At 48.3% G+C, this 11,677-nt stretch overlaps 2 protein-coding genes across 2 annotated transcripts; one reads left to right on the forward strand and one right to left on the reverse strand.

Moving 5' to 3' along the window:
• Positions 1–337: 337 nt before the first annotated feature.
• Positions 338–3,800, forward strand: LOC125535812 (pentatricopeptide repeat-containing protein At2g32630-like). Its single transcript, XM_048698878.1, has 2 exons — positions 338–2,293; positions 3,370–3,800. The coding sequence occupies exon 1, from the start codon at positions 409–411 to the stop codon at positions 2,023–2,025; it is 1,617 nt and encodes a 538-aa protein (XP_048554835.1). The 5' UTR covers positions 338–408; the 3' UTR covers positions 2,026–2,293; positions 3,370–3,800.
• On the reverse strand, positions 3,768–5,348 carry LOC125535813 (actin cytoskeleton-regulatory complex protein pan1-like). Its single transcript, XM_048698879.1, has 6 exons — positions 5,069–5,348; positions 4,941–4,982; positions 4,799–4,852; positions 4,653–4,706; positions 4,263–4,316; positions 3,768–4,168 (listed from the first exon to the last, which is right to left on the reverse strand). Exons 1-6 carry the CDS (start codon positions 5,123–5,125, stop codon positions 4,034–4,036), a joined length of 396 nt encoding a protein of 131 aa, XP_048554836.1. The 5' UTR covers positions 5,126–5,348; the 3' UTR covers positions 3,768–4,033.
• Positions 5,349–11,677: the final 6,329 nt, after the last annotated feature.

Here is an 11,677-nt window from a genome sequence, read left to right on the forward strand (position 1 = left end):
ACAAGTGTGTTTTCACGTGAAACATAATATAGTACATTTCCGAAGAACCATGTGAAGTATAGTTTTGCAACATAGATTTCGCCGAGAAAAGTTCATCGAAATCAATATGTGATCTAATTTAAAAAATCTTGATGTGGGAAATGCAACGGTGAAAATAATTTGTGATTTAAACGCATGGTTCAAGATAAATCATTTTCAAAATACAACTTTATATGAAAAAACACACTAGATAACCCACTCATCTCTTTCTAGCCCACCAAAGCGCTAATGGAAGTGACATTTGATTTCTGTATGATCCAGCCCACCAAAGCGCTAGATGGCGGAGGATAAGCCTAGGCTCAAACAGAAAGCACGGCCCAGTCCGACTAGTCCCATTCCCCCACCTCCGTCCTCTGCTGCCGACGGACGATGGCGTCCGTCCCGGAGGCGCGGCCGGCGCCGCTCGCCGCCTTCGCGTCGCTCCTCGCCGCGCGCCGCTTCGGGGCGGCGAAGTCGATGCTCCCGTCCCTCCTCACCCCCACCCTCCTCGCGGTCCCCTTCGCCGACCTCGCGGCCGGCTCCCTCCCGCGCGCCGCGCCGCGGCACGCCGTCGCGGCCTTCCACGACATGCTCTTCCGCGCGTACGCAGACGCGGGTGTCCCCGAGCGCGCGGCCGAGGCGCTCGACCTCACCGTCTCCCGCCTCGGCAGCCTCGACCCGCGCTCGCTCACCTCGTCGCTGCTCTCGCTCCGCCGGACCGGCCATCTGCTCCCCGCCGCCGAGCTCCTCAGGAAGGCGCTCGCTTCCTGCCCGGGCTCCATCACGCCCCTCTCGGCCTCGGTCGTCGTCGACGGTTTCTGCAAGGCCGGCCGCATGGACGACGCCCGCCGCCTGCTCGACGAAATGCCAAGCCACGGCGTGAAGCTCAACGCGTGCTGCTATAACTCGCTGCTCGACACCTACACGCGCCAGAAGAATGATGGACGGGTCGCGGAGGTGCTGAAGGAGATGGAGAGTGGAGGCGTGGAGCCGACTGTCGGGACGTATACGATCCTTGTCGATGGTTTGTCGATGGCTGGCGATATCAGCAAGGTTGAGTCCGTGTTTGATGAGATGAAGAGGAAGAATGTCGCAGGCGATGTCTACTTCTACAGTGCGGTCATCAATGCGTATTGTCGGGCTGGGAATGTGCGGAGGGCGTCTGAGGTGTTCGACGAATGCGTTGGCAATGGCATCGAGCCGAATGAGCGTACTTATGGAGCATTGATCAATGGGTTCTGCAAGATTGGGCAGATGGAGGCTGCTGAGATGTTGCTGAAGGATATGCAGGTGAGAGGAGTAAGACATAACCAAATCGTTTTCAATACGATGATTGATGGGTATTGTCGCCATGGCATGGTGGACAAGGCCCTGGAAATTAAGGCAGTCATGGAGAGGATGGACATCCAGTTGGATGTCTATACATACAACACGCTTGCGTGTGGGCTCTGCAGGGTGAATAGAATGGAAGAGGCCAAGAAGCTACTGCATATCATGACCGAGAATGGAGTTGAGTCAAACTATGTCAGCTACACCACGTTGATCAGCATCCATTCCAAGGAGGGTGACATGGTAGAGGCAAGAAGGCTGTTCCGAGATATGGAAGGTAAGGGGTCAAGACCGAGTGTCGTAACCTACAATGTCATGATTGACGGGTACATCAAGAATGGGAGCATACGTGAAGCCGAGCGGTTCAAAAAGGAGATGGAGAAGAAAGGGCTTGTTCCAGATGTATACACTTACGCAGCAATAGTTCATGGGCACTGTGTCAATGGGAAGGTGGATGTGGCACTGCGGTTGTTTGAAGAGATGAAGCTGAGGGGTGCCAAACCTAACGTTGTGGCATACACAGCTCTGATATCAGGTCTAGCAAAGGAAGGCAGATCAGAGGAGGCCTTTCAGTTGTATGACAATATGTTGGCAGCTGGATTGACTCCAGATGATACTCTATATTCTATGCTTGTTGGAAGCCTCCATACAGATAAAAGAAAACATGAAATCCCATGAGGAATGTAAGGTTTGTCAGGCTTATTGTTCTTAACAGATGATACCGTAAGGGAATTGACCGAATCCTCTCTCACATGAATCACCATGAACACTAAGGCTGGTAGCACCATTGCCATGCCCAGGGCTGATGTGCTACAGGGATCCGGAGTCGCTACCAGTTCGAGGCAGGACCGCAGAAAGACTGGCACAACATTGATTTGGTGCTGTACCAGTTCGATGCCGCCGAGTACCTCCACATGGAGGAGCGTGGAGGAGGACATCTTGTAAGGTGAGGGCCAAAGGCTTGGTTTTACCGTGTTGACTGGAACATCTGAATGGATAGAAACCTACTGTCGTATTATTTTGTTCAGGGCTTCAGGCCTTTGGATGTACTGAATGATTAATTGTTATGAGATGAGGGGCTTGCCTATTTTGGAGCATGTCGATGTTAATTGTTTTTGTCTTACTTCTGGTGCATTGAATTTGGATATTTGGCACCTGGATCAGATTATTTGCTGAATAGGTTAAAAGTTATAGCAAGTTCATTTTTGAAACTGAATTAGTTGATAAACCTTCAAACTGAGGGTCCAGACATGATGTGCTGAAGTGAGCAAGTATTATACTAACAACACCGTATAAATGCCCGCCCAGTCTTCAGTTTGGCAGTCTTGATAATTGTCATCCTTATGCTTGTCTTCTAATGCGTTGACTTGCTTTGACTGTCAAATTTAGGACATGTTGGCTTTGGTTTCTTCCTCTGGCATACATGTATTTTTTAATATAGTTATATTGACATACTCCGGAAGTTCATGTTTTCACTTGAGGTTAGCCAAGCCGAGCCTTTGGATGTCAGTAATGACTATTATGGTCTTACTGTTAGTTCTTGACAGGTATTCGAAGTTAGAACCTCTTTAAACTGTAATAACTATCTTAGTTGATTTGGTAATCATGAATGGTAGAATCTTCAGAAGTGTTGGTCAAAGATTTGTGGTCTGCTGGTCTTGCAAAGCTGTTTCCTTTCCGTAGTGAACTTGATATGCTTAGTGGCCTGATTGTAGATAACTAGATGTACCAAACTATGAATTTATGTCATGGGATTTTTTTTTTTGAACTTTTGATCCACCGCTTTCTTGTAACCACAGCATGTGGTGGCAATTAGGTTGGCATGGGAAGCTGTAACCACCAATAGGCTGCTGCCATCATGACATTGGTCATGCACATTGAACTAGTATTAGCCAAAGCGTAAACTATCAGTTGGCTTAAATCATGCAATCGATGATTAATTTCTGTTTGCTTATAGTGGCACGTCTATGATACACATGGTTTGAACCCTGTGATTCTGATTTTACAGCTTCATGCTTGCAGGTCTGGTTTGGCTACAGTACAGTCAGTATTGAAAGATTTGCGTTCTCTGTTCTTGCCAAACCGCAATCAATTTAAAGTTCTACCACCATTCTGGATTGTGCAACTGAGAAATGGCAGAAACGAGGCGAGGAGCGGAGATCTGGTCTATACACTATACACTAACCTATTCGAAAAGTTCTTCTCTCTGGAAGTTCCATGGTTAACTTATTATGCTACTGCAGTATTACCTAGTGCTCACTGCGGATTGCAGCGCCGTGAGCTTCTTATGTTAGTAATACCATAAGTTCAGTTTCTCTGAAATAAAATGGGTGTGTAAAATCGGCTACAAAAGGACTTGATTCAGAGTATTTATGGAACCATTTCTCTAATTCAAGTACCTTTTCAAAATACATGGTATATAGAACTGTTACAAAATAAGCAATTCTTGTCCATTTTATAATGTTTCACTCTTGCAGGGTTTTGAAACATACACACTTCAGTTTGCTGATGCTGGTATACTGGCATGTGGCAAGCAAGCGCGATGTGCAAGCAAGTTCATATACATATCTACCCCTCCTGATCTAATGTAGTACCACTATGTATTTACCTACTTTTCTGGGTGGTCCACAGGAGTAAGTTGAACATCCACCAGCACAAGTTCTGTTTGAATCAGGGGCCGCAAATTTCATGCTTGCACCGCTGTTTGTTGCTCCGTCTGTTCATCACCGGTTTTGAGTACCTGGTCTTGTGTCTTCCTGGCTTGCTCCGTTTTTGAGCTTGCCTTCTCTTCCTGGAGAGCAGCCCTGATTTCCTTGATGTCCTTGAAGCAACAAATGACACAATGTGAGCTTGAAATGTTTACAGGATACACAGAGCCAGAAAGTAGTAAAAAGTTTGACAGAAAGAGGACACACGGATTTCAGGTGCTGCACTTCAGAAGCGAGGCCCTCCTTCACCTCCACAAGCTCCTACAGGTAACTTAACCGTCAGCATAAGTAATTCATCCCAGCCTGGGAAAACAGAGAGCCGTGGAAACTGTATTACTCCGCCCGTGTCTTTTTACTTCACATATTAGGTTTATCTTAAGTCAATCTTTGTAAAATTTAATCAAATATATGTTTCAGAAGTATGAACATCTACAATACCAACTAAGTACAATATTTCACAATAAAATCTAATTATATTGATTTGGTATTGTAAATGTAGATATGTTTTTCCATAAATTTAGCCAAAATTTAAAAAGTTTAACTTCAAGCAAACCTGATATGCGAACTAAAAAGTAGTAACGGAGTAGTGGTACTCACGTTGTGGCAGGTCTTGACCTGCGCCTCAACGTCGGAGCGCCATTTCTGCACGTCCTGGAACACAGGGTCCAAGGTCAAAGTCAAACTGCTCACAGGAGCCCTTGGATGCATGTTACAAGGGCGATCCAACGGCCCGTATACGATACCTGTTTGAGCTTCTGGATCCTGGCCAGCAGCTCCCCCTGCGACGAGGTCAGCTCCTGCAAACCACCGCGAAAATCAGCCGATCGCCATTAAAACCCGAGCAAGCAGGGCTAAGCGGATGATGCGCCGTGGAAGTGGCCTGACCTTGATGCGCGCGTCCAGCGGCTCCAGTCCACCCGACAGCTTCTGCAGATCAAGAATGGGTCAGAGTCGTCGTGGAAGGAAGCTGGGCTACTGTTGCTCAAGAGGCTGGCAATGGATCGTGTTCGTACCGGGCGGGTCGCCGGCGGTGGAGCAGGAGGCGGAGTCGCGGCGGCGGTCTCCGCCATCTGGGCTTGGGGCTTGATCGGTCGCCGGTGGGGAGGGAGCTGGATCGAGCGCGACGCTGCAGGCTTTGTAGTACCTGGTGTACGCTTGTCTGAAGGTGCATTTAGTTTCAAACGTAAGCAAAGTTGTTGGGTTTGGTTGCAGACACTTGTCTCCCGCCTTCGAAGGCATGTCACGTACGTACGTGACAAGAGGAAGGAGATCTCCAGCGCTTTTCAGATCGAGATCGAGAATATGCAGCATGTGATCCACCGGCGCTCTGCTGAGAATCAATGCAAATGACCGCGTTCGGTGGGTTTGTTTGTAGCATCTGGGCTTGCAGAGAACGAGAAGCAAGCGTAAAGATATAAGTATGTACAATCAAAAGAAGAAGAATTAAGTACACATTTCCATCTCCCAGTTTGTCACCCCCTTTAACTTTAACCAGTGAAATTGGACATAATGGTCACTCGAGATCGAAAATGGTATGAGAAAGCACCTGTTCGGACCCAAAACCCCCCGGCTCTCGCGTCGCCCCTCGTAGGGTGGGTTAATGGTGAAAGCGCTCAAGGAAATAGGGAATGGAATATTCAAATCGATCCGAAGTACTATGCTTTATGTAATCAGGTTGAAGGCTAACATCTTGCGAGTAGGCCGAGCTAGGATAAGAATTTCAATTAAAAAAAATATATGAATTGGGCCCAAAATCACTACTTTACTACCTATGTCGACTCGAGGGCGACCGAACCCTAGCGCCTCGAACCCTCCTCCCCCCTCTCCCCCTCCCGGCTCCGCCTGAGGACTCCGCCGGCCCGGCTGTGTGGCCTTCGATGAAGGTGGTGGCGAGGCTCTGCTGCCCTGCCCCGTCGCAGGGGGCTCAGGAAGCCGGGGCGGCGGCCTCGGGTGGAGATGGCGGCGCGGATCTCACTGGTGGATGGTGTCGTGGGAGTTGGTCGTCCCTTCCGTCCGTGTGGGCGGCAGTAGGGCGACGGAGGTCCTCTATGGCTGCGGGATCACCGGTGGCTCTGCCGGATCTGGATCCTGGCCTCCTCCCCTTGCTACAGCCTGCCCGGCCAGATCTAGCTGTTGGGCGTGGAGTGGGGGGAGCTCTGGAATGAGGGAAACCCTTCACTACTTCGCATCGACCTCGACGCCATCGGCGCCCCTGTGTCGGTCCCCTCTCGAGGGCGCGCCGAGCTTCCAATCTCGTCACCTCGCTTCCTCCCCCCCCCCCCCCCCCCCCCCCCCTTCCCCCCCCCCCCCCCCCCGCTCCCAGGTGAAAGCATCGGCCTTTTGGACCGGACGACAGCGGCGTTCCAATGGTGTGTTCCTCCTTGGAGGCGTCGTCCTACAGATGGGCGGAGGTCACGGTTGTGTTGTTTGGTGGATGGCGGCGGCGGTGGTACACTGCTCTCTGGGCCGCCGGTGAATCGGTGATGTGGGAGGAGAATTGGCTGGCCTGCAATCCTTCAGCGGCTCTTCTCCGGTACCATCGTGGGTTGTTGGCCGGTGTATGGCATCCTCATGTAGTGGCACGACATGGACGTAGGGGAGACTGCGTTCTCCTCTCCAACATTGGCCCCTTTGGATTGACAACAGTGCCGGGTTTCTTTCCATGCAGTCCAGCCTCTCTTGTCCACTTTCGTCGGTGCCTTTGGTTGGCCTATGCTCTGGTACTCTAGCTGCGATGGGCGCTCCGGCAGCTTGACTTTGGTTTCTTAGTGTAGGCGATGGCGTTTCCAGCTTTGCTACTTTGTAGTTCCTGGTTTCAAGTGTGATATGCCTTTAATATTTCAGTTTTTGGTCAAGTTTTGGCCTTTGTAATCAACTCCTCCATATCCTAGCCGGTTGATGGCTTCATGCCTTTTCTCTAGAAAACATGGTATGATTGTGGTTTTCTTTTTGTCGGTGATTTTGTACTGCCTGTTCCTCATCGTAATTTCAATGCCCCCTCCAAGACCCATGGACAACACATCTGTCCTCCTGAGGTCCAAGGATAGCACATCAGCCCAAGGAGAAGCGCCACCATCTATGGAAGAGACCTTCCACTTAACTGCATCAAAGGATAATAAATAAAGCTATATAAAGGGCACCATAGAGGGGCTCCTTTCGCCTAGTTTAGCCACCACGTAGAAATTTTTCCGCACATACCATTGGGACCACCTCCAGCATCATCATGAGACACGAGGAGTTCTCTGTCGTGGTAATTTCCCGACAATACCCAGGATAACGAGCGCATGAGAGATTCAGATGGTGGACATGGGAAAAAACTTACCCAGATCCAGGCACTCGGATCGAGGTAGCACCCTACTTCCTGCTTGGTTTTTCGATGATCTAGTCGTGTATGATAATTAGGGTTTGTTTTTATAAGGGGGTTGATCCCGAGATCGTGTAGGGGCTTATACATCGGATGCCTTGCTAGATTAAGGTGCGTAGGGGGGGGGGTCCGTGTCAGACCTTATATAGGTGGGCGTGGTACAGGTCCCGAGTCATTCGTGGAGTTGTCCAATTCTACATATGGTAGCTAACTAGGGTCGGTTTGTACATGCTACTCCCTCCGTTCTGAATTACTTGTCGCATGTATGGATGTATCTAGATGTATTTTAGTTCTAGACACATCCATTTCTGCGACGAGTAATTTGGAACGGAGGGAGTATATACATACAATTCATATCCTAATACAGAGAGGAGTCCTCCATCTTGTCCTCCAAGATGGTGACGCACTATAGACCCAATCTGCTAGCCAGAGCCGTTTCGTAGGGCACTAGAGGCCTCCTCACCAAACCAAAATAAACTAAAAATGCTTGATAGCAGTGATCACTCTTTATCCTTTTACCTGTAAGAGGTCAAGGCAATTAGTTTCCCTTCACTTCAGAGGTCTATAGGATTGCTGTAGAGCTCCCTTGTGGGTCTCGACCATTGATTATTGGGAAGATATGCATGACTGCCTTTGATGTCTTGCAAAGCACAAGGTTTAGTTGTACATTTTTCGAAGTAAGATTATTGATCCCACATGGAGCACAAAAACCAGTCTTTGTCTCTTGTATGGCTTAAATAGCAGTGCCTGGAAGTTAAATGCAATCCAAAGAAAAGTGGATGGAATAAAAATATTGGGTGATTGAGGTGAGCTAAGAAATAAACTTCCAAAAGTAAAATAAAGTAACACTGGATGAAAGTGAAGTTTGTTGAAATCAATAGGACTAAAGCGTTCTCAGGGAGTCCGGATTCTCCACTAGTATGTGTGTATGCAACAGATGCCTAAGCATAATGCTACGTCAGATTCCTAAGCCACTTTATATGTTTCTCTTTGTGGGCGGAGCCAGATGTAGATATGTGCATACACGCGGTAACCACGTATCACATACACCACCACCGTTCTTCCCCACTCCGGTTATCAAACGGTGATTAAAGGGAAAAAGGTCCCATGGACGTATGTGTTGGAAATATGCCCTAGAGGCAATAATAAATTGGTTATTATTATATTTCCTTGTTCATGATAATCATTTATTATCCATGCTAGAATTGTATTTATAGGAAACACAGATACATGTGTGGATACATAGACAACACCATGTCCCTAGTAAGCCTCTAGTTGACTAGCTCGTTGATCAATAGATGGTTACGGTTTCCTGACCATGGACATTGGATGTCGTTGATAACGGGACCACATCATTGGGAGAATGATGTGATGGACAAGACCCAATCCTAAGCCTTGCACAAAGATCGTGTAGTTCGTATGCTAAAGCTTTTCTAATGTCAAGTATCATTTCCTTAGACCATGAGATTGTGCAACTCCCGGATACCGTAGGAATACTTTGGGTGTGCCAAACGTCACAAGTAACTGGGTGGCTATAAAGGTACACTACAGGTATCTCCGAAAGTGTCTGTTGGGTTGGCACGAATCGAGACTGGGATTTGTCACTCCGTGTGACGGAGAGGTATCTCTGGGCCCACTCGGTAGGACATCATCATAATGTGCACAATGTGACCAAGGAGTTGATCACGGGATGATGTGTTACGGAACAAGTAAAGAGACTTGCCGGTAACGAGATTGAACAAGGTATCGGGATACCGACGATCGAATCTCGGGCAAGTATCATACTACTAGACAAAGGGAATTGTATACGGGATTGATCGAATCCTCGACATCGTGGTTCATCCGATGAGATCATCGTGGAACATGTGGGAACCAACATGGGTATCCAGATCCTGCTGTTGGTTATTGACCGGAGAACGTCTCGGTCATGTCTGCATGGTTCCCGAACCCGTAGGGTCTACACACTTAAGGTTCGATGACGCTAGGGTTATAAGGAATAGATATACGTGGTTACTGAATGTTGTTCGGAGTCCCGGATGAGACCCCGGACGTCACGAGGAGTTCCGGAATGGTCCGGAGGTAAAGATTTATATATGGGAAGTCTTGTTTTGGTCACCGGAAAAGTTTCGGGTTTTATCGGTAATGTACTGGGACCACCGGGAGGGTCCCGGGGGTCCACCAAGTGGGGCCACAAGCCCCGGAGGACTGCATGGGCCAAGTGTGGGAGGGGACCAGCCCCAGGTGGGCTGGTGCGCCCCCCACAAGGGCCCAAGGCGCCTAAGGGGAGGAGGGGGTGCGCCTCCCTCTCCCCCTCCACCTGGCCGCCACCTAGATGGGATCTGGGGGCTGCCGCCACCCCTAGGGAGGGAACCCTGGGTGGGGGCGCAGCCCCTCCCCTTCCCCTATATATACTTGAGGTTTGGGCTGCCCAAGACACACGAGTTTCTCTCCTTCTTGGCGCAGCCCTACCCCTCTCCCTCCTCGTCTCTTGCTATGCTTGGCGAAGCCCTGCTGGAGTACCACGCTCCTCCACCACCACCACGCTGTTGTGCTGCTGCTGGATGGAGTCTTCCTCAACCTCTCCCTCTCTCCTTGCTGGATCAAGGCATGGGAGACGTCACCGGGTTGTACGTGTGTTGAACGCGGAGGTGCCGTCCGTTCGGCACTAGGATCTCCGGTGATTTGGATCACGACAAGTACGACTCCTTCAACCCCATTCTCTTGAACGCTTCCGCTTAGCGATCTACAAGGGTATGTAGATGCACTCTCTTTCCCCTCGTTGCTGATTTCTCCATAGATAGATCTTGGTGACACATAGAAATTTTTTTAATTTCTACTACGTTCCCCAATAGTGGTATCAGAGCTAGGTCTATTGCGTAGATTCTATGCACGAGTAGAACACAAAGTAGTTGTGGGCGTTGATTTTGTTCAATATACTTACCGTTACTAGTCCAATCTTGTTTCGATGGTATTGTGGGATGAAGCGGCCCGGACCGACCTTACACGTACTCTTACGTGAGACTAGTTCCACCGACTGACATGCACTAGTTGCATAAGGTGGCTAGCGGGTGCCAGTCTCTCCCACTTTAGTCGGAATGGATTCGATGAAAAGGGTCCTTATGAAGGGTAAATAGCAATTGGCATATCACGTTGTGGTTTTGCGTAGGTAAGAAACGTTCTTGCTAGAAACCCATAGCAGCCACGTAAAACATGCAAACAACAATTAGAGGACGTCTAACTTATTTTTGCAGGGTATGCCATGTGATGTGATATTGCCAAAGGATGTGATGAATGATATATGTGATGTATGAGATTGATCATGTTCTTGTAATAGGAATCACGACTTGCATGTCGATGAGTATGACAACCGGCAGGAGCCATAGGAGTTGTCTTTATTTATTGTATGACCTGCGTGTCATTGAGAAACGCCATGTAAATTACTTTACTTTATTGCTAAACGTGTTAGCCATAGTAGTAGAAGTAATAGTTGGCGAGCAACTTCATGGAGACACGATGATGGAGATCATGATGATGGAGATCATGGTGTCATGCCGGTGACAAGATGATCATGGAGCCCCAAGATGGAGATCAAAGGAGCTATATGATATTGGCCATATCATGTCACTATTATTTGATTGCATGTGATGTTTATCATGTTTTTGCATCTTGTTTACTTAGAACGACGGTAGTAAATAAGATGATCCCTCATAATAATTTCAAGAAAGTGTTCCCCCTAACTGTGCACCGTTGCGACAGTTCGTTATTTCGAAGCACCACGTGATGATCAGGTGTGATAGATTCCAACGTTCACATACAACGGGTGTAAGACAGATTTACACATGCAAACACTTAGGTTGACTTGACGAGCCTTGCATGTACAGACATGGCCTCGGAACACCGAAGACCGAAAGGTCGAACATGAGTCGTATAGAAGATACGATCAACATGAAGATGTTCACCAATGTTGACTAGTCCGTCTCACGTGATGAGCGGACACAGCCTAGTTGACTCGGATCATGTAATCACTTAGATGACTAGAGGGATGTCTATCTGAGTGGGAGTTCATAAGATGAACTTAATTATCCTGAACATAGTCAAAAGGTCTTCGCAAATTATGTCGTGGCTCGCGCTTCAGTTCTACTGTTTAGATATGTTCCTGGAGAAAATTTAGTTGAAAGTTGATAGTAGCAATTATGCGGACTAGGTCCGTAAACTGAGGATTGTCCTCATTGCTTCATAGAAGGCTTGTGTCCTTAAT

This window comes from Triticum urartu, chromosome 2 (assembly GCF_003073215.2).
Source record: "Triticum urartu cultivar G1812 chromosome 2, Tu2.1, whole genome shotgun sequence".
Taxonomy (NCBI): Eukaryota; Viridiplantae; Streptophyta; class Magnoliopsida; order Poales; family Poaceae; genus Triticum; species Triticum urartu.